At 41.6% G+C, this 24,232-nt stretch overlaps 1 protein-coding gene across 1 annotated transcript; it reads left to right on the top strand.

Moving 5' to 3' along the window:
• Positions 1-22,291: 22,291 nt before the first annotated feature.
• Positions 22,292-22,927, top strand: LOC149183620 (uncharacterized). Its single transcript, XM_089415014.1, has one exon. The coding sequence runs from the start codon at positions 22,292-22,294 to the stop codon at positions 22,925-22,927; it is 636 nt and encodes a 211-aa protein (XP_089271140.1).
• Positions 22,928-24,232: the final 1,305 nt, after the last annotated feature.

Raw genomic sequence — 24,232 nt, 5'->3', positions numbered from 1 at the left:
TGCAGCTGGCCCTCTGAGCAAGACAGCTGTATTTTTGACCAACGAAGGACTTGGCGCGAGTTTTTGATATCCAGGAGGAAGTAGCACCGGTGCCACCAGTTGATCTTCCAAAACTCTCTTTGCTTTGTCTAAAAAGGGACAACGGCGAAGGGTGTGATTGCCTTCACACAGTTCGCAGGGGGATCTCAATCCCTTTCGTTGTCTAGAACCTTCACTTTCACTGGTCGACGGTAAGCATTCAACCTGGTTGTCAGAGGTTGACGCTTCCGAATCGTGCAAACGAGGGGACCAGTCCCTTAGTATCCGGGGAATACTGGGACAATCTCTGTGGAAGTGGTTCCCTCTACATATGACACATGGCGATTTGGGCCCGGTCCGTGCTGTGCATGGGTTTTCGTTAGATACCTTCTGCTTGCCCCCAGGCGCCTTTGGCTCCTTCTGCTTCTTTTCTTTCTTCTTCTTTTCCTTCTTCTTTTCTATGGGAACTGCACTTTTGGCGGCTTGACCTCTCGAAGAAGAAGGATCGGAGGAAGGCGTATAAGAAGTGGAAGGTTGGAGGGTAGCTCTAGACAGGTCTAACTGTCGACTCGACTGTTCAGGAACCGTGGTGGTCTGAACTACAGCGGTTGAGAATAGCCAAACTGGCAGGCCAATCGTCAGTCCTGGAAGTGACAATGTGGCCATGTGGGGCGCACCAACTTCTCCCCAAGAGGAGAAAGGGCTAGGGTTCCCATCATGTGGAATCCCTTGGTCGGTGCGTTCCATGTTCTCAACCTTAAGATCAACTTAGGAATCAGGGGTGGTTATGTTCCGTTTAGAATGAATTTTATTATGACGACGCTTTAGACACAACTTGCTTTTTCACTTTTTAAGAGTTGAGAAAAAGCTAAAGATCACTCTAGTCTCCTTCGATGTATTAACGAGCCCGAAGTGACAAATGCTCGGATGGACTTTTTCAGTTATAGAGTTTGAAAAAGGCCAAAAGAAACTACTCTGGAGTTCTAGGCAAGGGTGTGCCAAACCTTTCGCGAAACCACAGAATACGTTTTACGGTACGAGTGGTCGATCTTCGTGAATGCTGTGTTCACTGCATCGCGATCAGTAGGGCGGCCGACACGGCTTCCTATGGATAAAGGCTTTGTTCCTATAGGGGTCCCCCAATATACGCGACGGTACGCGGGGGCTCAAGTCCGTATTAGTGCTATCGTCCCTCAGGAGGAATCACCCACCTTCGTAGAGATCGACAGTCGCTATGTTTAACGACGCCGGTTCACGTCTCTACCTAGACCTCTACTGTGTTTCGTTATGTTTCAAAGCGTTGTTAGATAAATTCAGTTCTTTTTAGGTTGATCTTGCTTAGCAGTTTTCCTTTATGGGTCACCACGTGATGTATATACAACTCCTAAATGCAGTCTAAGAATGATAAGCAAGCTTTTTTTCAATTCTTTCAACTTATGAAAACCTTAACTACTGAAGGAAAAGAAAGACATCATCTTTTCAAATAGATCATGGAGCACACACTAATGCACTTTCCCTAAATCGACATGCAAACTGTCAAAATGCACATGCACAATGCAAGTATTTCTTTTCTTCTTCCTTAATGTTGATGATTACAAAAAGAAAGTTGTTGTATAATTTCGAATTCGATTTCAAGCGTAAGCAAACAAGTTTTGTCCAATAATCAAAAGAACACCTTAAGATTCGCTCGTTTCAACACAAGAAATAATGAAATTCAAACCATATAATGAAAGCAAATGCTCAAGCAGCTATGAACAGCAATAAACTAGCTCTTAGAATCGTAACGACTCTTTCTCACAGGTCTAGATCCAAGAGGTCATAGCAAGACTAGTTCGCTTTCGCTATGGGAAACAGTGAATGACAGCAAGAAATACAATAAGAACAATCACGGTTTCAACATACAACTGAGGCAGAATGAAGGCAAAGAGAAGTGATTTCAGCTGGGTATACAGGTTGACAGCAGGCTGCAAAAACAATATTGAAAACTGGGCAACAGACAGTGGGGAACCCCAGTTGCTCAAGGCAAAACTGGATCAGCGCAGGCACTGCACTGTCAAACAGGGATGCAGCGCAGGTAGCCCCTTTGGGAACTGCGTTGCAGTGTAGGTAGCCTTTGTTGCAGCTGCACTGAACAAGACAACTCTCGTCCTTCCCAGATTCCGGGTCACAGTTTGCTAAAAAATCAACGGTTTTTGCTCAAATCAGAGGCTATCAGTCAAGTATACTCTAGAGGATGATTAAGGAAGATGAACACTATCACAAAGAGCAAAAGATTCCTTGTGGATCAGCTCTTCAAATCATGAACATGCCCAGCACTGGGCTGGAGTAGCTTCCCTCTACTTTGCATTCGAAGGACTCGCATGCAGTTCGATTCGGCACCCCCTTTGTTCAAGAGATGAATAGCAAGAATACACAAGCTACCAACAAGACACGATCCCCAGCGGAGTCGCCAGTCTGTTGTGGGGGAAAGTATCCAACTCGGAATGACCCTAACCCACTCTAAGGGTGACAGTTCCTTAGCAACAGCTGAATGCAAAGCTATCTAAAGTTTCTTCTTTATAACATGCAAGAGATAAAAGGGATAGATCCACTTACCGATGTCTTGCGCAAATGGTCGATCCTATCTCCTTTGTTTTCCGCTCGCTCCCAGCTCCAAGTCTCTTCACGGGCCCAGCTACACGAGATCCTGCAAATAAGACAAGAAAAGGAAACTACAAGAGGCATGCATGTATAAATGATTCAAGGATTAGCATAAATCAAAGACGCAAGTAAGACAATTCATCATTGAAACACATGCAAATAGAAGAACCTCAAATGCTTTATTAATATATGGAAGTAAGGTTCAGGCGGTGATACAACCATGCGAGGTCCAATCCAGCATCACCTTCCCGACAGAGAGAAATCTCTTCTTCACCTCCCTCAAGCAATCACCCAATGCTCACAACTGTAAACCAACAACAATTCTTTGCGCTAAATTCCGGCCTCTCGATCCCATGGGATGAGATCCTTATATAGAGTTTTGGAGTGAAGGCAAGTCATGTTGATGTGTGACTTGTTGTGCTCTTCAACTCTTGTTGTTATTCAGTCCTTCACTTGGAGTTTCTACCTTCCACTTGGAGTTCTAGAAGCTCTTAACTCATTATTAGGCGAATCTTTTGATCACGTGCCTTTCTGGAAGCTTCCTGGGCACTGGCACTTTGAGAAAAAGATTCCTCCACATGTCCAGTTACGCCCAACGCAGGTAGCCTTTGTCCTACCTGCTTTGCAACGCAGGTAGCCTTTGTTGCACCTGCTATGCAACGCAGGTACCCTTTGGAGCAGCTGCTTTGATCCAAAATTGAACTGTTTTGAGTGTTTTTTCAGTGGAAGACTGATTTGCAGAGCTGTGGTTTGCTGACCTTGTTCCTCTAAGGGTAAGAACAACATGTTTGAGGACTTTGGATCCCTTAGATTATTGACATTTCATGCTCCATGCTGTGAGGCACAAAAATGTCTATAACACCTGTCCCACATAGAGTCCTCCTACAAACCCCCATGTGCTTTTGCAAGGATCTGTCCTTGTTGAAATTCAGGTACATATCTTCGTAATATCTTATTATTTCCCATTTTATAGAGGTTCCCTACGATGACAGAAAAATCCACTGCTCGTGTCACCAAATCTTTCTTCTACTGGACTAAATATCCCTGTGGCATGGTCCCTGTGGTTAAGAAATGGATGACATCTTCGAAGTGGTCATCCGCAACCTGCACTGCATAGAGTTGTGCATCAAGTAGTCTTTCCTCCAAATTTTTTGGCTCCTCGTCGGTCTAAATTCGTGACAGGTGATCTGGTCCTACATTTAAGCATCCCAGTTTTACGATGACCTTGAATTCATACTCTTGAAATAGGAGCAACCATCAGCATATGCGCCCCCAAAACACAAGCTTATTCACTAACTATTTCAATGCGGAATGATTAGTATACATCATAAATTGCCCACCCAGCAAATAGTGGTGGTATTTTTGAAGTGCATATACCATCACCAATCCTTCACGCTTAGTAGTAAAATAGTTATTTTTAGCTTTGGACAGTCGCCGACTTGCAAACGCGATCAGGTGATCGACGACTTCCGCACCTTCCTACGTAAGTACAACACCCAACATGATACACGATGAATCAACATGTACATGAAATACAATGTCCCATTTTGGAAAGACCAGAATGGGAGAAGATGCCATTTTTTCCTTGAGAACCTCCAGAATTTTCTTACATTCCTCATTCCAACAATATATAGCGTCCTTTTTCAACATTTGTTCCATTGGTGCTGTAATTTGTGCGTAGCTCTTAATGAATTTTCGATAGTAACTAGTGTCCCCCAACGTGGCGCACAATTGTTTGATAGTTTGCGGCGCTTCCAGATTGAGTATGACAACAATCTTCACAGGATCCACCACCAGGCCTTGTTTGTAGACCACATGGCCGAGAAAATTTCCAAAGGGGACGAGGAAGGTGCACTTCTTAAGATTCAACGAAATTTGGTGTCGTCGGCAAGTATCCAACATCAACCATAATCTCGCTATATGTTTCTTGACTAGCCCAAATATAGTCCAATTGTCAAAATAAACCTCCAAAAACTTATGGATGAATTCCTTGAATGTGGCCACTACTACGCATGAAAATATTGTTGGTGCATTCTTCAACCCAAAGGGCATCACAGTGTACTGAAAACATCCCCATTCTTTCATGATGGTTGTCTTGCTTCTATCTTCCGACATGATCTTGATCTAATGGTACCTTGAGAACCCATCCGTGAATGAGTACGCTTCCTGTCCGCCAAAATTCTTTAGGAATTCATTTGTAAATGGAGTTGAGAATGGATCATGAGCAAAGGCATCATTAAGCTTTCGGAGGTCCACGCAGATTGAAATTTCACCCTTCTGTTTTTTCTCCTACACTATCATAGGACTCGCCCAGTCAGACTCTTCCACTGGTTCAATAATTCCTACTGTCAACATTTTGTCCAATTCTTCATGGACCTTTTCCTTATATTTTGGATTCAAATGGTAAGGGCGCTGCTTAGCTCGCTTAACTTACAGTTTCAAAGTTATCTTCATCATTCCTAGCTCGCCAAGGATCCCTTTTAACTTTGTGATTTTGGTTGGGAATAAGTCTTGATATTTGCGAAGTAATTCAATGACCTTATCCACTGTGCCATCATCCTAATAGTCCCTAAGCATCGCGTACTTTAGCTCCTCATATGTACCAACGTTTACCTACTTCATTTTCAATCATGCAGTGATGTTAGGGTCCTCGATTGGCGGTCTCAAATTTTGTGACTCCCTTCAGTCTCTAGAATAGAAATATTTCGGGAGTCATCATCCTCATCCTCTGCTTGTATGTTGTAAAATTCTAGGGCTTGGCTTAACTGATGAGACCATACTGGTTGAACTATTTCTCATGGTTCCTGCAGTATTTTGAAAATGGTGGCTTTCAAAACTTGCAACGCATCGTCAACAGTATCTGCCCACTGGTCTTCAAATAAGAACGTTAACAAAAATCCCTCGCGCAAGATATCCCTTTCGCCCATACCATGTCGGAATTCTGTCTTAGTATACCAGTTTCTTGGGATAACATCCAGGGTATGATAAAATAAGTGTACCCATTCAGGTTGGGGCTCTTCGCCATAGGCTTTGGTCCATTTTATGAGGTGCACACGTGGGTCATCACATCCATCGTACTTCTCGGTTATTCATAGTTCCAGCTTCCCAAACCTTAGTTGCATCATCCTTTTGCAGTCACACCAGTTTTCAAAATTTCCTTCATGTGTTCCCCACCAATGAATAGGTGTTGCGTGCAGTAACCACTTTAATGCATCGAACCTTTGATGCTCTAGTACTGTACTCTCAAACTTGTTCAAGAATTCATCCACCGTTCTGAATCCATCATATGTTGGTAGATCTCGAGCCTGGGCGGTTACGCTACACAGTGATTTGGTCATCATATTGCAATTTAGCGTCGTCACTTCACTCAACCGATTGTGCGATAATTCGTTGTCTTCATATGAATCCGAAAGGAAGGATTCTGCATGTTCCCACGAGACCCTTGCATCTGCAGTTGGATTTAGCCAATCCTGGTTTTACATGGTTATTTTGTAGATACAATCCAACTCCTCATCTCCTCCATCGTCGCACACGGGTTCGGTGTAGCATGCCCCTTCGGCTGGATCGAGCGGAACTACTACGCATAGGGAATTTTTCTCCAAAATCATTTTTGGCTTCTTTAGGTTGATGAATCCATTCATTTCCATGGTCCAGTCTATCCCTAATAATGCGGGGTCATGGTTACTATCTTCCATAATCTCTATGACCTCAAAGTCTGTCTGCATGCTTGCACCTTCAATATCCACTGTTACCCCTTCCAATCTTCCCATGGGCAAAATCTTATGCTGATTGGCCATGCGTAATTGAATAGGAGACCATTGTAACATGGGCCTACCCATGCATTCCCAGGTCTTATTTGGTAACACGTTCACATCTGATCCCAGATCTAGGATTACTTGGTCCATCTCATATTTGCTAATTTGCGTTGTCAACCGCATTTCCCTCCCAGTGTGTAAAGCATGTTTCCCCATCTTTCAAACTACACACAGTTCACCCAGTCCTGTGCACCTAGAGATCAACTCTTGTAGGCCTCTAATTACCTTATTGTCACGTAGTAGCTTCATGCATGTCTCTAGAAAGGTAGTAAGCATAGAAGGATCCATTCCCAGCTCTGGTTGATCCTTACTACCTGAAGTAGAGGCCTCCGTGAAGCTCTTAGTAGTTTCCATAAAAATTTCCTTTGCACGCTCCAAGTCAAACTCAGGTTCCTTCGTGGGAGCCTTGTGAACCCATGTATCGTCCTCGGATTCCTTTCCCCTATCTTCCCCTGTGGCTGCGCCACTTCTAAGCATCATGTTCACGTTGGGGTCTTCCTCGTGTGGTTTGGACATCATCATTTTGATATTCTGAGTCGGCGTAGGCTGTGCTACCATTTTCTCATGTATTTGTGCTATCAACGTGGGACAATCTATCATTTCATGATCGAACTTCTCACAATACAAACATGATATCCTAGTTGGGTTGGTACAGTCACAAGCGTAGTGCTCTGGTCCTCCGCAGTTATAACAGATTAGATGTCTGTGGCCCCTGGCCCCATTCCCCCTCGTCCTCGACCTCGTCTTTGAAATCTAGCACACACCATCCCCATAGCCGGATCAAGGCCTTGCATCTTCGTCTGCATCCTGTAGGCAGGAGTTCGGTCCATTAACAATTCATAACTTCAACATTTTTGCTCATCGTGGCCTACTGATCTACAACAATTGCAAAATAGCTGCTGGTGGGTTTGTGTAAACTTCTGCAATAGATGACAGTTGTATGTCGTGTGCTTTCCTCCCACCTGACAGATCACGCACCAGAGCGTGGGTGCCGCACCTTGCCCTGCCTATGCCTCTGGTCTCAACGACATTGTTCTCCCCTTGCCAAATAGTTCACGAATACTGGGCAATGATCCTTATTGTGGCCCTAGACTTTACATTTTATGCACCACACTTCTTCGCGCGCTTCTGGCCGGGGCGCCCTATCCTGTTTCAAACTCTACATCTCCAAGCATAGGTTTTGTAGTTGCGTGTGGATCTATTGAACTACCAACCCAGGATCTTGTATCGGAGTTTCGTGCAACCTCATCGCTATTTCGAATGCTTCTGCCTGGGTTGAAAGCTTCTGCTGTGATAGTGCTATCCTCAGATGTGGTGTCAAACACGCCATAAACCATGCGTGGTGCTGTGCATCTGTTAACTTCATATTAGCCTCATAGATGATACTCTTTAGTCTCTAATCTAGATCCCAGGGGGTTTTTCCTGGAAGCATTACGATCTCCTTGAATTCGATGATCGACTGCATCTCCGATTTCTGCCGGCTAAATTCTTTGTTTAATGCAATTTGGATTTCTACTATTCCAGCATTCAGATGATCATTTGAGTGCTTGATATACCAAGTCAGCACGCGATCCTGTAGCGCACTTACCAATGTGGCCTTCTTAATGTTATCATCCGTAACTCTGCGTGCTTCCCACACTGCTCTTACTACAAACAAAAACTGATCGGGATCTTCACTCCCTCCCCCTCTGAATATAGGAAACTTAATTGCGCTCGCCATGCTAAACCACTGGTTTGGTGGAGGTGGTGTGGGAAAAGATGGGGGTGAAGGAGGTGATGCGGGTGGTGGTGCTAGCGGAGATGATAGTTGTCGAATACGTTTCCTTATCAAACTGACCGCACTCCTTGGAGATGCCAAAGTGCGCTCTTCCTCGCCCACTCGCTGAGGTGAAACTAAAGGACTATTTCCTAACCCTTCGATACCTTTTTAGGCCCTTATGTTGCACGTTTTTCCACTCATCAATGGATTTGCATCACTCGTTTTTCACACAATAGCATCTTAATCTAGGTATTCAACGATTTGATGTACTTACCTCGCGGTCCCTTGAGAAAACATCTTTCTGCTTCATTATAGTTGACAGTCGTGTCTATCGCAAATTCAGTGATAAACCCTTCTATTATCTAATCCATCGAATGATCCACGACCTGTGCGATCTTATCTTCAGATGCCTCTAGCCTATGTACCAACTCTGGAGTCCACACTATGGGTTGCTCAAGCTTGCACCTTCCCTGGCTGTCTGTTAGCCTTGCGATCCAATCATACAGCTCTGAAGAGAAAGACGCATAGAAGATCTCGTGAATTTCCATATATACGTAGCGATCGAGCCACCTCTTCTTATATATCTATGCAGTTTTGTTTTCCTGTACCACCAACTCGTGAAGACTCTGATCCAACCAATCTTCAATCTCTTTCTTCGTAGGGTTTCAATGTTCCGACATCAGACATCCTGTAGGTAGATCTCGGTCTCGACAATGGAACCGTTTGTTGGCTTATTGGGGCTTGACCCAGGTTCATAAGTGTTTTAGCCAAAAAAATCCCGCACTAATGGCCCTTTTGGCAACAATTCGCAGAGCGTGGATTGAAGTCTCACCCAAGGTAGTATGGGAGGGTGCTGGAACCAAGTTTCAGCACCCTAGGGATGTCTTGATGAGATCTGGAGGGGTTGCGAACAGATCTGCACACTCGTGCTACGCTGCACAGCTGGCTAGCCCTCGCATAGTTATGTGACGAGGCACTTCCTAGATTCCTTACTATTGTTGTAGTTATTATAGACCTTATCTAATTCTTAGAGTCTTAATCAAGCATTCAATAATTATAACCAACACACACAACCATAAATATTAAAGATATGCATAAAACCATAACATAAGAATAAACATATAGATTTGCTACCAGATGCACAATAATTGAGGAACGCTTATCATTATTAATCTTCTATTTCAGTACAATCCAATTCCGCCTTGTGCACTCAGCTGAAAGGGTCTATGCACAGAGCCGCAGAGCCTACACTAACTACTACTGACCATGACACAGACTTACAGACTCAGAGAAATCTTGCCTTTCCAAACCCATACACTTTTTATTTTCATCCTCGCTACTTCTACCCTTAGAGCCTTGCTCTATTTATACATCCCCATGGTCCTTGGACCATGGGTAGGCTGACATATTCTATATTAACTTTACATTATTTTCGGGCAGACAACCCTTTGCCCTGACTTAATACAATTCGCGCTCTGTGCACTTCGCGGAACTTTAAAATTTCTATTAAATTATGGTATGTTCTATGCTTATAATAGTTCACTTCTTTTTTTTATTATATTCCACAGATTAGCAATCATATGTACATAAAGTAAAGTGCAGATAGAACATTAAACAATCGACAGAAAACAAGCCAAGACAAGAGACACAAGATGTGGCAGCTAGCCAGGGACAAACACTACAATGTGTGGAGAAACCCTTTGATCAAATCTTCTTTTATCTTCAATAATTCAGTGGAGAGAAATAGTACGATAAATCTGATTTATATCAGCAATAGCAAACCCTAGATCAACAGCATTAGCATTAGCGGCTTCATCATTAAAATTAGGGCAGTTGATATCTCACAAACCAACCGCCTGATCGGCTTGATTCCACCACCAAAATTGCAACTTTCAGAGGAGGTTCAGATGAACGTACAGTGCAATTCAGATGAGGAGGTCATCTAGTACATGTAGGTCAAACTTCACTTTTGCAGTTGCAGCTTCAGTTTCAACAACTTCCTTCAAACTAGGGCAATCGATATCTCGCAAACTATTTGTCAGATCGACTTGATTCCACCACTAAAAGTTGTGGCTTTCAGAGGAGGTTTAGATGAACCTAAAACACAGATCAGAAGAGGAGGCTTGATGGTCCACATTGTTCAGTAGCTTCTAGCTTCACATGTGTGAGAGAGAGACCCTTTTTTGCGTAGTAGAGAAGAGAATCTTTTCTGCACAATAGAGAGAGAGAGAGATGTGATCAGATGAGTGAGTGAAAATGAGGAAAAGTCCTCTTGTATTTATACATAACTAATGATGTTTGAATAGATATCAAAATAAATTCATATCTCCATAAATACTTATTGGAATCGGATGATCTTTAGATCAATCCTACACCCCTCGATGAGAGGAATCTAATAAAAATATTATTAGCCATGAATAATATGACCCACATTAATTTTGGCCCTAGTTTCCAATTTAACACTCCCTCTCAACTAGGGAGAACTTTGTTTGCAATCTGTTTGTTAGTCGGTACTATTCATCCATCAAATGCACTACCCTATACATCTTGACACTTGCCCTACTCTACTCTATTCTACCTATTTTGCTTTGTCTTGTTCTACCCTGTATTGATATGTACTACTTTGCTCTGTTATGCTATGCTCTGCTTTTGTCCGAATTATGAAGAAGAAGAAATGATCAAGGATGTATCATACTGACTTAAAGTGAGCCTTAGAGTATGTACCATTGGTCCCAGACTAGTCTCAATCAACCCGAAGTCAGTGTCATAGTATGTACAACTCCTACCACTGGTCCCAGACTAGTAACATCCTCCACTAACTCAAAGTCAGTCTCAGAGTGCGTACCACTGGTCCTAGACCAGTCTCAACTGACTCGAAGTCAGTGTCATAGAATGTACCGCTCCTACCACTGGTACCACACTAGTATCATTGATCCCAAATCAATGGAGGTCATCCTAGCATAGGGAGTACAGTATATAAAACAATGCATCCATCGGTACTACTATGGTCCCTAACTTCATTTCCCTACTCATTGATCAGATGAGAGGTACTTCCCATGAGTCCCAGACTGCATGAGTAGGATGCCTCGATAGGAGAACTAATTAATCCTATCCTCATAGGAGAACACATCAATCCTACTACAATCACCATGGAGAACACATCAATCTAGGACTCACAGGAGAACTCATCAATCCTGCTACAATCGCCATGGAGAACACATCAATCCAGGCCTCACAAGAGAACACATCAATCCTACTACAACCACCATGGAGAACACATCAATCCAGGCCTGACAAGAGAAATCATCAATCCTGCTCCAATCGCCATGGAGAACACATGAATCCAGGCCTCACAAGAGAACTAATCATCTTGCTACACAGGAGAGCAAATCATCCTGTTCCACAAGAGAGTGAATCATGTTGTCCCACAAGAGAGCGAATCATCTTGTTCCAGTGTGCACCACTAGGGGAGGGTGAGTCACCTTGTGATTGTATGTTGCTCCAGCAAGAACTGCAAGCCCTCAGAGCTCCCAGACCTCAATGTATGCAACATATAGGACCCTTGTACAAGGGTTTCTTGGTGACTCCAAGTCGTTTGGGAAAATCACAGATTAGATCTTTCCTCGAGGCTTTGACAAGGTGTATAGACCTGTACATCATCTTAATGCGATGGAGCCTCCTTGCTCATCAAGTTACCATATCCCAGATGATGTCAATCTGCTGGAGCAATCGACGAATATGGGATTCGTCAATAATTGAATCCCACCTTTGGTTGTTACAGAGAGTCACAGTGATATGTGTTCAAACAGCTCACTTGAGAGCTTCCCCAACCAGGCAGCTTCATATGAGATCATACTCATAGATATTTATCTAGTCTCGGCAATGCTTATGGAAACCGACTTCTGCTTCCTGCTCATCCATTATATCGAAGCATGTTCCAAAGAGAAACAACACTAAAAAGTGCTCCAGTGATCCTCCACAGTACCTACCTAATCAACATTCGAATAATCATGCAGTTTCAAATTTCCAGTAGTGTATTTCAATCCATGAGAGATTGTGACATATTAGAAGATTCTTAGCACCAATCTAGTGAGGCTCAACCAAATATGAGCTCACAATGCTAAATGAAAAACATATGTTCGGATGGAGGTTCACCAAGAACATCAACAAAAATGAGTTTTTTTTTTAAACTCAGAGGCATGTCCCAAATCTGGTCTGACATCACTACCATATAAATTCTGAAAGTTAAGATCGTCTAGGTAGTCACAGGCTTGCAGTCCACCATACCAAATCTTTTTAGAATCTTCACCACATATTTTCCTTGAGATAGGAAAATTTCCCTTGGCTTCTGCCATACTTGAAGTCCTTGGTTCTTCATTTCAAATTCAGAAGCCAACTCCCTCTTACATTTGTGAATGACAGGGTATGCACCTGTTAGAAAGAGGCCATCCACACACAACAGCAGCATGAGAGGCTTGTCATCTTCAACCTTAAAGTAAAGGTTAGGATCGAATTCAATCCTAGTGAATCCCAGCTTCATCAAGTAGCTATCGATCCTCTCATACCATGCTCGGGGTGCTTGCTTCAGCCCATAGAGAGCCTTCTTCAACCTACATACATGAGATTTTCAATCATAAATCTCAAATCCTTCGGGTTGCTCCACATAGACCTATTCTTTGATCGAACCATGCAAGAACGCGGTCTTGACATCCATCTGATGTAGGTACCATCCTTGTGAAGCCATAAGGGCTATGATCAAGCGGATGGTCGTATATCTGGCAATAAGTGCAAATATCACATCATAGTCTATACCTTCCTTCTAGGAGAAACCATGAGCAATGAAACAAGCCTTATACTATTCTGTACTTCCATCTGCTGCAACTTTATCTTGTAAAGCCATTTTGAAGTAACAATTGTCTTGTCCTGGGGTCTGGGAACTACTTCTGAGACATCATTCACCATAATTGTCATAACATCCTTCCATACTTGATGCTTGACAACATCTAAGAATGATGAAGGCTCATTTTGTATGATTGTGCTCATACCGGTTAGGTATCCCTGATACCTGTTGGGTTTCTTACTTTCATGTAAGGTTCCTCGGGGTGCAGCATGTCTTTCAGCATCATCAATTATCCCCCTAAGCCATGAAGGCCTCTTCTTGGAAGAGGAAGGCGCAGGTGGATAAATAGGATCCATCATTTCTTCCACATCAGGTATTGTTACATCATTTACCCATAGAAACAACTTCCACAATTGTATGGTGCCACACCATTCTGCTCTGGAGTATTTGGTGTAGTAGTATCCCTCTTAATGCCAATCTCAAGTATGCCTAAGTGAACCAACTGTAATATATCAGAGGACTTGCTTAGGGTTGAGGGGAATGGTCCACTTTTGAGCTTTCCTTCGGCACATCCTGAACATACACCTTCTTTTTCTACTCGGAATTCAGGCATCCCTGTCACCATTTTTCTTACACCGAATAGAGCTTTATAATGAAGGGGGGCAAAACTCTGATGCCAAAGTTCGGACTAAAGAGATGTGTCATAAGACAGGAAACCTAGCGGAATTCCATTGACCTGATATAATGAATCAAAACGAAACCCAAGAGTAAAGGCATCTTTAACATTATTTTTCCATATGCGTACCTTGCCATCACTGAAGGTTAGCTTGTAGCCTTTGTCTTCTATTGCCGAGATGGACACTAGGTCGTTTTTTAGGTCAGGTGCATTTAATACATCCTGGAATTTCTAGCGTTCTTGAATGGTTGTCCTCTTCCTTGATTCCTAGCTCTCCTCTTACCTTTGCTATTGAATTTGTCATTCCTTTGATTGCCATCAAAGGGATTTTGACCATTGTCCTGGTGTGAGTCCTTTTTATCAGGGCACTCCCTTGCATAGTGACCTGCTTTATCGCAAATGTAACATCATCCTTTTCTTCCACCCTTAGTTCCAACCATTCCTTTTAATTTAGTCCCAAAATTATTTCTTTTCTTAGCATGAGAAGAAAAGGTAGTAGGAGGACCTTTAGGCATTGGCATTTCTTGCTCTTCTACCCTTATTTATTCTTGAATGCATCTAGCCATTAATTCCTCGAAACTAGGAATTATATTATTGTTCAAAAGAGTAGTCCTGAACACGTACCATTTGGATGGTAATCCTCCAAGAGTCGTGAGTGCCATTTCTCTGTCAGTAATAGTCTCCCTAATAGATGGGATATCATTCTTGATCTCGATGATTCTTAAGAAGTATGCTTGCATAATCTCATCTTTACCCTTCTTGATTTCCCTCAATGTATTTCTAAGAAACAAAACTTGATTCGCATCATAACTTTAAATATACTCACCAGTCTTTTGTAGATTTCCTGTGAGGTGTCTAGTTTAGAGATGTAGGCCACCAAGTGCTTGTCGATAGAGTCTCGGATGATCTTCTTTGTTTTGATTTCTCCATTTTTCCATTTGTTCCAGGTAGCAGGGGATGCATTTGATGGAGGCTCAACAATATTGCCTATTACATGGTCCAACACTTCTAGATCTTCCAGGGTTAGATCTATAGACATCTTCCATCCGTGATAGTCAGCTCTCTCACGAAGCTTGTCTTCGGCAAGAAAGAGTTTTGAGGACCCCATAGTTCTTTTAGGATAGTCTTGCCAATCTTCTCTTCGGCGATTTCTCTTGCTCTTGCTCGGGCTTTGTCTTCACCTCAGCTCTGATACCATGTTAAATTATGGTATGTTCTATGCTTATAAAACTTTAGTTAATTTTCTTATTATATTCTATAGATTAGCAATCATATGTACATAAAGTAAAGTTCAGATAGAATATTAAACGATCGACAGAAAAAAATCCAAGACAAGAGACACAAGATGTGGCGGCTAGCCAGAGACAAACCCCATAATTTGTGGGGAAACCCTTTGATCAAATCTTCTTTTATCTTCAATAATTCAATAGAAATAGATAGTACAATAAATATGATTTATATCAACAGTAGCAAACCCTAGATCAACAGGATTATCATTAGTTGCCAATTTAACAATATTAATACCCAAAATTGTGGGCTTTAAGCCCCCAAATCGTTACGCGAGGGATCCGCTGCCCAACATCTACTCTCTCTCTCCCCCGTCAAATGGAAAAACAAAAGCTTATAAGGATGATGGGTGGCACTCTTTACAAAGCTGTCACCCTTGGTAGATTGGTTAGGCATTATGCTTGAGATGGGGAGGTCGGGGGTTCAAATCCTGCTGATCTCCAACCTTATTATATAGCAAGTTTGATATTTTTTTTGTAATAGTTTCATATTAATAGACGATCGTTTAATTATTTTTATGGAAAATGGTTTTTTAATCACAATATGTCATTGTTCGTTAGGTTTTACCATATCTCGTTCCAGTGGTGGCGGGGTTTGACCACCCATCACCATATATATGGTATGCAGACCATTGGGGAAGTGTGTTGGTGGCCCGCCACCCCATAAATTTTTATTTTTATTTTTTATATATAATATATCATTTTGTTTGTTTTCAGCCGATAGTAGGAGTTATTAGAAAAATTAAGTGTTCGAAAAATTCGACCATTCGGATGGTCGGATTTCATGCATTGGGTCTCCGTAAATTTGTAGGATCATTAAATCTGCCACCTATCCAACTTTGAACAAAAATTTAATGAACTCTGTCTTCTTCATATGAACTCTTATTTGAGTGTCGTTCACACCATTGAAATCAAGGCAACAGGCAGTATGACCTAGTCTTGGTTCGAGATCAATCTGACCACTTTGAATTTTGAGCTATTATAAGCCCTGTTTTACCTATGAGTGTGTCTATATCCAGCTAGATTAGAGGGAGGTAAGAGGAAATACATATAGAGATAAAGCTAGAGAGAGAGAGAGGGAGTGATAAGGAAGGTGGAGATTAAGGGAGAGAGGAAAACATGAGGGAAGAGAGATAAAAGTGGGGGAGAGGGACAGAATGGGAAGAGACAGAGAGGGAGTGATAGATAGATATATTGGAGAAGAAGAGCATATGTTTTGGGGGTGATATAGACAAACAAAGGGATAGATATATATAGATGGATGGTGAAGAGAGAGAAGGGAGAGATGGAGACATGGTGGGAGGGACAAAGATATTCATAGATATGGAATGAGAGAGGATGTGTGTTTGGGGGGGTGAGATAGAGAGACAAATAAGGAGAAATGCAGGGAGATATAGAAATATATGGAGGGGAGAGAGAGGAAAGAACATTTCTTGCACTATATGCATATATTTTAACATAGATGGAGATTTCCAATCCGTTTTTATTTCTTGCACTAGATGCATTGATTTTAGTGTAGGTGATGATTTGTAATGGTATTTGATTAATTACACTAGATGTATTTATTTCAATGCAGATGATTTCTAATCCTATTTGATTGGTTAAACTAAATTCATTGATTTCAATGTAGATGGTGATTTCTAATCCTATTTGATTTCTTTCACTAAGTGCATTAATCTCAATGTAGACGTTGATTTCTAATTATATTTGATTGCTTGCACTAGATGCATTGATTTTAGTGTAGATGGTAATTTCTAATCCTATTGGATTGCTTGCACTAGATGAATTGATTTTAGTGTTGGTTTCTAATCCTATTTGCTTACTTGCACTAGATGCATTGATTTGAGTGAAAATGTTTATTTCTAATCGTATTTGATTATTTTCATTAGATGCATTGATTTTAGTGTAGATGTTGTAATCTAATCCTATTTGATTGCTTTCACTTGATGCATTAATTTCAATGTAGGTGTTGATTTCTAATTATATTGTATTGAGTGCACTAGATGCATTGATTTCAATGTATATGATTTCTAGTCCTATTTGATTGCTTGCACTAAATGCATTCATTTTATTGTAGATGGTGATTTCTAATATTATTTAATTGCTTGCACTAGATGCATTGATTTCATTGTAAATGTTGGTTTATAATCTTATTTCCTTACTTGCACTAGATGTATTGATTTGATTGTAGATGTTTATTTTTAATCATATTTGATTACTGCATTAGATGCATTGATTTCAGTGTAGATATTTTTTCTAATTCAACCTATTAATATTGGAGAGCAAGAGAGACAAGGTATGATGTTTAATACAACAACTCGAGCTAAATATTTAAATGGTTTACGATTTCAACTGCCCTCTTTATATATTCGATATGGAAGTATGACAAAACTAACAAGGGTGACAATAAGAATAGTAGAAGAAAATAGTTTGAGATTGGTCACAATGAATACTATCTATAATTGACTACATTCTTATTCCTCACATTTTCTATCATTTAGCACTATTACGTTGTGACTTTTCATTCAAAAATTTTATTTCATCATTTTCCATAATTAAAGTTATTAACAATATTTATCATCTCAAGTAACTGACGTAACTAAGAAAATTTATAATTAAAATGACGAGATAAATCTTTGACATATTTAGTGTATCTAAAATGATTATATTAATATTAGATGTATTTATATATTATTGATAAATTAATCATATGTTCGATAGATTTTCCTTTGCCGCACACGACTAAAACTAGCTTAGATGCATCTTAACTTTGGATCTATCAAGCATCGGGAGGGATCAAATCTCTCGAGGTGCAAAAATTTCCTCAAGTTTTTCACTCAAAAAAGAGGTTTGCACCTCGAGATATTTGATCCCTTTCACTACTTGAGAGATCCAGAGTTAAGATGGATCTAGGCTGGTTTTTTTATAAAAATGTCTTAAAAAATAAAGACTTTGGTTTTAACCTTTTCTTCCTTTTAATTAAAATGCGTCTTAAGAATTATATTTATATTTACAATAATGTATACAAAATTATTATTACACTAGCCTAAGCAGTGTAAGTTTGAACTAGTGTAATCTTAAGTCAATTTTCTCACTCATGTAACAATAAATAGTTGCACGGATCCTTCATCAATGTAAGCATTTGTTGTTTGCAGTACATGATTGTGATTGTTGATTGATTATAAACATAATGGTTGAGATGGTCCAAGGCATAGATATGGGCAGCAACTTTGTTGTGGTTTATGCCTGCCTATTTCTTTGCCACCTTGAGCAAGAAGTCTTCAGAAGATTCCCTGCTCCCGAGATTCAGATCTTCAGATGCTTCATCGACGATGGCTGCATGGTATGGAATGTCTCCAGAGACAAATTGGTTCAGTTTTTGGATTGCTACCAGTCCATCTACCCCTAGCACATTCGGATCACTTCTTGCATTTCATCTTCTAGTGTCAACATTCTGGACATTGTGCTTTTCAAAGGTCCAAACTTCCATGCCTTTGGAAAGCTTTCTACTCGATGTTTTCAGAAACCATTTAATGCCCATCAGTACATTCATTTCTCGTCATGGCATCCTCGGCACCAGAAAGTGGCATTCATGGTCAACGAGCTGCAGAGATACCTTCTTCGAAAGAGCAGTCAGTTGGGGTTTCTAGAACTCAGGCGTGCATTCTACACCAGGCTTCGGTCGAGAGGTTATCCACCGGATTTTCTCCAGGCTTGTTTTGCCAAAGTTCATTGGGATCAAAGGGATGCTCTAATGCAGCAGGTCTATGCGCGAGGTCCTCTTCACTCTTTTGGCCTCAAAAGGGCCCCCTTGGTGTTGAAGCTGGACTTCTGTGAAGCCACTAGAGCCTTAAACCTTGGGGGTTCCCTAAACCCTAAACTGCATGGAGAATTCCAGCGCTACCCTTTGCTACAGCATATTCCCAAGCCTTTGATCTGTTGGAGAAATCCGCGAAAGATCGGGACATTCTACATGAGCAGTTCAGATCCTCGGCCATGATTCTTTCAGGAGCAGTGCACATTTGCAAAATTTAAATATTTTAATATTTAAAATTAAATATTTAAAACTCTTTCTAGAATATCCTATTTCTAGAATATCCTATTCTAGAATATTTTATTTCTAGAAATTACTATTCTAGAAGTTTCTACCATGCACTTGCCCTGTCCACTTTTGCTATATAAGGACAGCTTGTATCTCATTTCTTTTGTATCACTAATGAGTCCCATCGTGGACGAAACTAGTTTCATAATACAAGAGATTTTCTTTGCAAATTATGTGTCTTTCATAATTTTGCCAATATGTCCTTAGCATTTTTATGTCTTTAGCATTTCTTATGTATTTCAGTTATTTCCAGACACTTCAAGCACTTGTTTTCAGCTTTTAGTGCTTCTGTTTTTCTGCGGCAGTTTTTGTGCGACAGATTTTCTGCGGCAGGTTTTGTGCGGCAAGTTTTTCGCGGCAGTTTTTGTGCGATAGATTTTGTGCGGCAGTTTTTGTGCGGCAGATTTTGTGCGGCAGGTTTTTCGCGGCAGTTTTTGTGCGGCAGATTTTCTGCGGTAGTTTTTGTGTGGCAGATTTTCTGCGGCTGATTTTGTGCGGCAGGTTTTTCACGGCAGTTTTTGTGCGGCAAGTCGTTCGCGACAGATTTTATGCGGCAGATTTTGTGTGGTAGATTTTGTGCGGCAGATTTTGTGTGGTAGATTTTATGCGACAGATCTTTCGCGACAGATTTTTTGTGGCATATTTTTCGCGGCAGAAAATTTATTTTCGCGACTCTATTTTCATGATCTAATTTTCACGATCTTGTTTTCACAAATTCTAGATTTGTTTTCAAAAATTCCAGGTTTGTTTTTAGTATTGTTCCTGCCTTAATCTCTTTTTGTTCTTAAGCCCTAAACTTTGTCCATGGCACGGAACCCTACTGAAATCACTGGTCCTGTCACTAGATCTAGGTTGGCTTCTCAAAATTCTCATAATATTCAGAATGCTCAGGATCCTCTAGAATATGATTCTGCTTCTTCTATTGACAGGATTATTAATCAGTATATTTTGGAGAATACTCTTCCTCGCCGTGAGAATGCCGCCTAGCCTAATCTTATTCCTATTCAGCTTGCGCAAGATTTTTACGATGCAAACCTGAATCTGGAGCCCGAAATTGTTGCAGCGATTGATGATGAGACTACGCCGCACCCTCCAGTGACTGCGTAGCCTCCTCCAGAAACTGCACAGCCAAATCCTCCTAGAGACCCTCTCTCTGGCTCTGCGCAAAGGGGCCCTACAGTGTCTTTTGCTTAGCGAGCTATTCATCATGCTCCAGAATCGTCTAATGCTTGCCAGCATTCGGGTAATGAAGAAATTCCGCCTATGCCAAATTCATGGGCCGAAGTTATAGAGTGTGCAGTGAAAGATTCTCAAAAAGCCATTGAAATCTTGCTCATATCTTAGTCGCTTGTTGAAAAATTGCAGGCTCTTGAGCAAGACAATAGAGTTATTTAAAGCCTTATGGTAAAAACTCTGGGTCTTGTGGCCTCTGACCCTAATGCTACTGATACTCTTAAATCCGGGCTAGAAGCAATCACTGCTAGATACAGAAAAGAATGCCATGCATTCTATTTGCAGCATGAGAGAACTATTGTTGAGAAAAATGAGGCAAGGGTTTCGCAACTTGCTTCAAATTTCCACAACAATCTTCAGTAGCTTGCCATTCCTTTTCAGCATATTCAGTTCACTAGCTCTTCCGGTCCTGTTGATGGTAGCACTATTGCTGCTCAATGGATTTCGCTTGCCTTGTCATCTTACAATCGACAAGTCAATCAATTCCAAATAGAGCTTGTTGAACGTCGCTCCGCCCATTCTGCTGCTCAAGCCGCCAGAAATGCTGCACGGGAAGAATTAGCTAAGCATGCTAATGACATTCCCCGTGAAGAAGCAATTTCTGTACTGGTCCAAAGAGAAGTTGCTAAATCTCTTCAGGCCCAGCAACAGAAATTTGATGCTACTCTAAAGCCTCTGCAAGATCAACTTGCTTATCTCATAGAGCTTCAGACCTCTAGCATCCCAGCAGCACCTCAGCATTAGCAGCAATGTAGACAGCCCCAGAAGCATAGACAACAACAGCAGCAGCATCAGCCCCAGCTACAGCAGCAGCCTCTGCGCAGTCAGAAGAGGCAACAGCTGCCCCAGCAGCCTCTGCGCAATCAGCCCTAGCAACTATGCAGACAGCCTCAGAGACAACAACAGCAGCTTCAACAGCTGCCCCAGCAGTCTATTGCGCAACAACCTCTGCGAAAAAATGGGGTTGGCAGGGGGCGGTTTCGCCAAGGGAATCACTCCACTCAATCTGTTGCTGGGCAGTCGGCCTCCGTTGAAAACCAACATTTCCAGAATACTGGTTTGAATCCGGAAGCTGCCCCATATGTGTCATTGTAGCCAAATTTTCCCCAAAACCTTGCCCAAAACAAAGGCAAGGATCCTTTAGTGTAAGCAAGGTTTGTCATCTTTTCTGGTTGCCCTCCATCAGCCCTGCTTCCTACTTGGCTGATTGGAAATATGACTCCTTCCCAGATAGATCGTAGAATCAACAATCTTTCTATCCACAATCTTTCTGCCATTCCTCTTTCTTTCAGCCAAACCAAACTGCTAGGCCTAGGGCATAAGTATATTCCGCAGCCTCCCCCAATGGCCATAGATGACATCCTTAAAGAGTATGCTTATTTCTCTCTTCTTTGACATCTCAGATGGTTTTTTAGACTTTCTATAGATGAAACCTACAATCCCTTTCGCTTGCCCATTCCCACTTGGGAACCTCCTATTAATGATCTTGACCTTAATCGCTCTCTCCATATTAGCCTATCCATCCTTCAAGACCACATTTCTTCTGTCAACTTTTCCTCCAAACCCATATTCTCCAGATCCTAGCTGCTTGCACTAAGGAGTCTTTGTCATCTCCCTATTGTAATCAAACTAGCAGATAAAAATTTGGGCATTGTTGTTCTCGACAGAGATAGTTATGTTGCCGAAGCTCACCGGAAACTCTCTTATCTCAATGTCTACAGGCAGTATGCAGCAGTTCCATGGATGGCCATCAGAAGATCTCCCATCCAGCTTCAAGCCAGATATAGAAATCTTCTTTCAGTGCAACAATGGGAATACATAATGCAAGTCAAAAATCATAATGCTAGAGTGTGCAGGCTCTACTTCATTTAGAAAGTTCATAAAAACCTGCCTTTTGGTAGGCCTATGCCTACAATGGTTTTATGTTGGAACCTCTTTCCAAATTCTTGCATTATAAACTTCTCAGCACCTTGCTTGCTCAACCTAATCATCTTCCAGATTCTCTTACTTTATTACAGGATATTGAATCCAAACGTTTTGCTGCTGATTCATTTCTTGTAACCTTTGATGTAGAGTCTCTATATCCGAGCATTCCCACTCAGGAAGGCCTGCATGCCTTACGGGAAATGCTTGAGCAAAGCACTGCTGAACTCTTTACTCCAGAAGATGTCAATTTTCTGGTAAGTGCAGCAGAATTGGTGCTTAAATGGAATTTTCTTCAGTTTGATGGCACTTTTTTCCGGCAGATTAGAGGCACTGCTATGGGCAGCAACTTTGCTGTGGTTTATGCCTGCCTATTTCTTTGCCACCTTGAGAAAGAAGTCTTAAAAAGATTCCCTGCTCCCAAGATTCTGCTCTTTAGATGCTTCATCGACGATGGCTGCATGGTATGGAATGGCTCCAGAGATAGATTGGTTCAGTTCTTGGATTGCTACCAGTCCATCTACCCCGAGCACATTCAGATCACTTCTTGCAATTCATCTTCTAGTGTCAACATTCTGGACATTGTGCTTTTCAAAGGTCGAAACTTCCATGCCTCTAGAAAGCTTTCTACTTGATTTTTTCAGAAACCATTGAATGCCTATCAGTACATTCCTTTCTCTTCATGGCATCCTTGGCCCAAAAAGTGGCATTCGTGGTCAACGAGCTGTAGAGATACCTTCTTCGAGAGAGCAGTCAGTTGGGGTTTCTAGAACTCAAGAGTGCATTCTACAACAGGCTTCGGTCGAGAGGTTATCCACCGGATTTTCTCTAGGCTTGTTTTGCCAAAGTTCATTGGGATCAAAGGGATGCTCTAATGTAGCAGGTCTATGCGCGAGGTCCTCTTAATGTTATCATCTGTAACTCTGTACGCTTCCCATACTGCTCTTACTACGAACCAAAACTGATCGGGATCTTCACTCCCTACCCCTCTGAGTATAGGAAACTTAATTGCACTCGCCATGCTGAACCACTGGTTTGGTGGAGGTGGTGCGGGAAAATATGGGGGTGAAGGAGGTGATGCGAGTGGTGGTGTTAGCAGAGATGATAGTTGTGGAATACATTGCCTTATCAAGCTGACTGCACTCCTTGGAGATGCCAAAATACGCTCTTCCTCACCCACTCGCTAAGGTGAAACTAAAGGACTATTTCCTAACCCTTCAATACATTCTTAGGCCCTTCTGTCGTACGTTGTTCCACTCATCAATGGATTCACATCACTCGTTTTTCACACAATAACATCTTAATCCAGGTATTCAACGATTTGATGTACTTACCTCGCAGTCCCTTGAGAAAACATCTTTCTGCTTCATTGTAGTTGACAGTCGTGTCTATCGCAAATTCAGTGATAAACCCTTCTATTATCTAATCCAGCCAATGATCCATGACCCGTGCGATCTTATCTTCAGATACCTCTAGCCTATGTACCAACTCTGGAGTCCACACTATGGGTTGCTCAAGCTTGCACCTTCCCTGGCTGTCTGTTAGCCTTGCGATCCAATCATATAGCTTTGAATAGAAAGACACATAGAAGATCTCGTGAATTTCCATATATACGTAGCGATCCAACCACCTCTTCTTAGATATTTGTGGAGTTTTGTTTTCCTGTACCACGAACTTGTGAAGATTTTGATCCAACCAATCTTCAATCTCTTTCTTCATAGGGTTTTAATGTTCCGACATCAGACATCCATTAGGTAGATCTCTGTTACTGGGAATAGTGTCTATGCAGAGCTGCTAATCCCACTGAGGTTGGTAGCTACCTTAGAAACAAACAAACTAAAACTACTTTTCGTTTTCCTTTATGAGAGATAGATGAGAGAAGAATAAAGGAGACCAACCTTTGTCTTGTGCCTGGTTCCTTGCTCGATTCCTCTCTCTTC

Source organism: Pinus tabuliformis, chromosome 3_2, assembly GCF_031772625.1.
Source record: "Pinus tabuliformis cultivar Carrire ecotype Pingquan chromosome 3_2, CPIR1, whole genome shotgun sequence".
NCBI classification, from domain to species: domain Eukaryota; kingdom Viridiplantae; phylum Streptophyta; class Pinopsida; order Pinales; family Pinaceae; genus Pinus; species Pinus tabuliformis.
This window is presented reverse-complemented; position numbering and strand designations above follow the sequence as displayed.

Bases quoted from the DNA above. Each gene is read 5' to 3' on its own strand.
- LOC149183620 (XM_089415014.1), top strand. From the start codon at position 22,292: ATGTTGGAACCTCTTTCCAAATTCTTGCATTATAAACTTCTCAGCACC.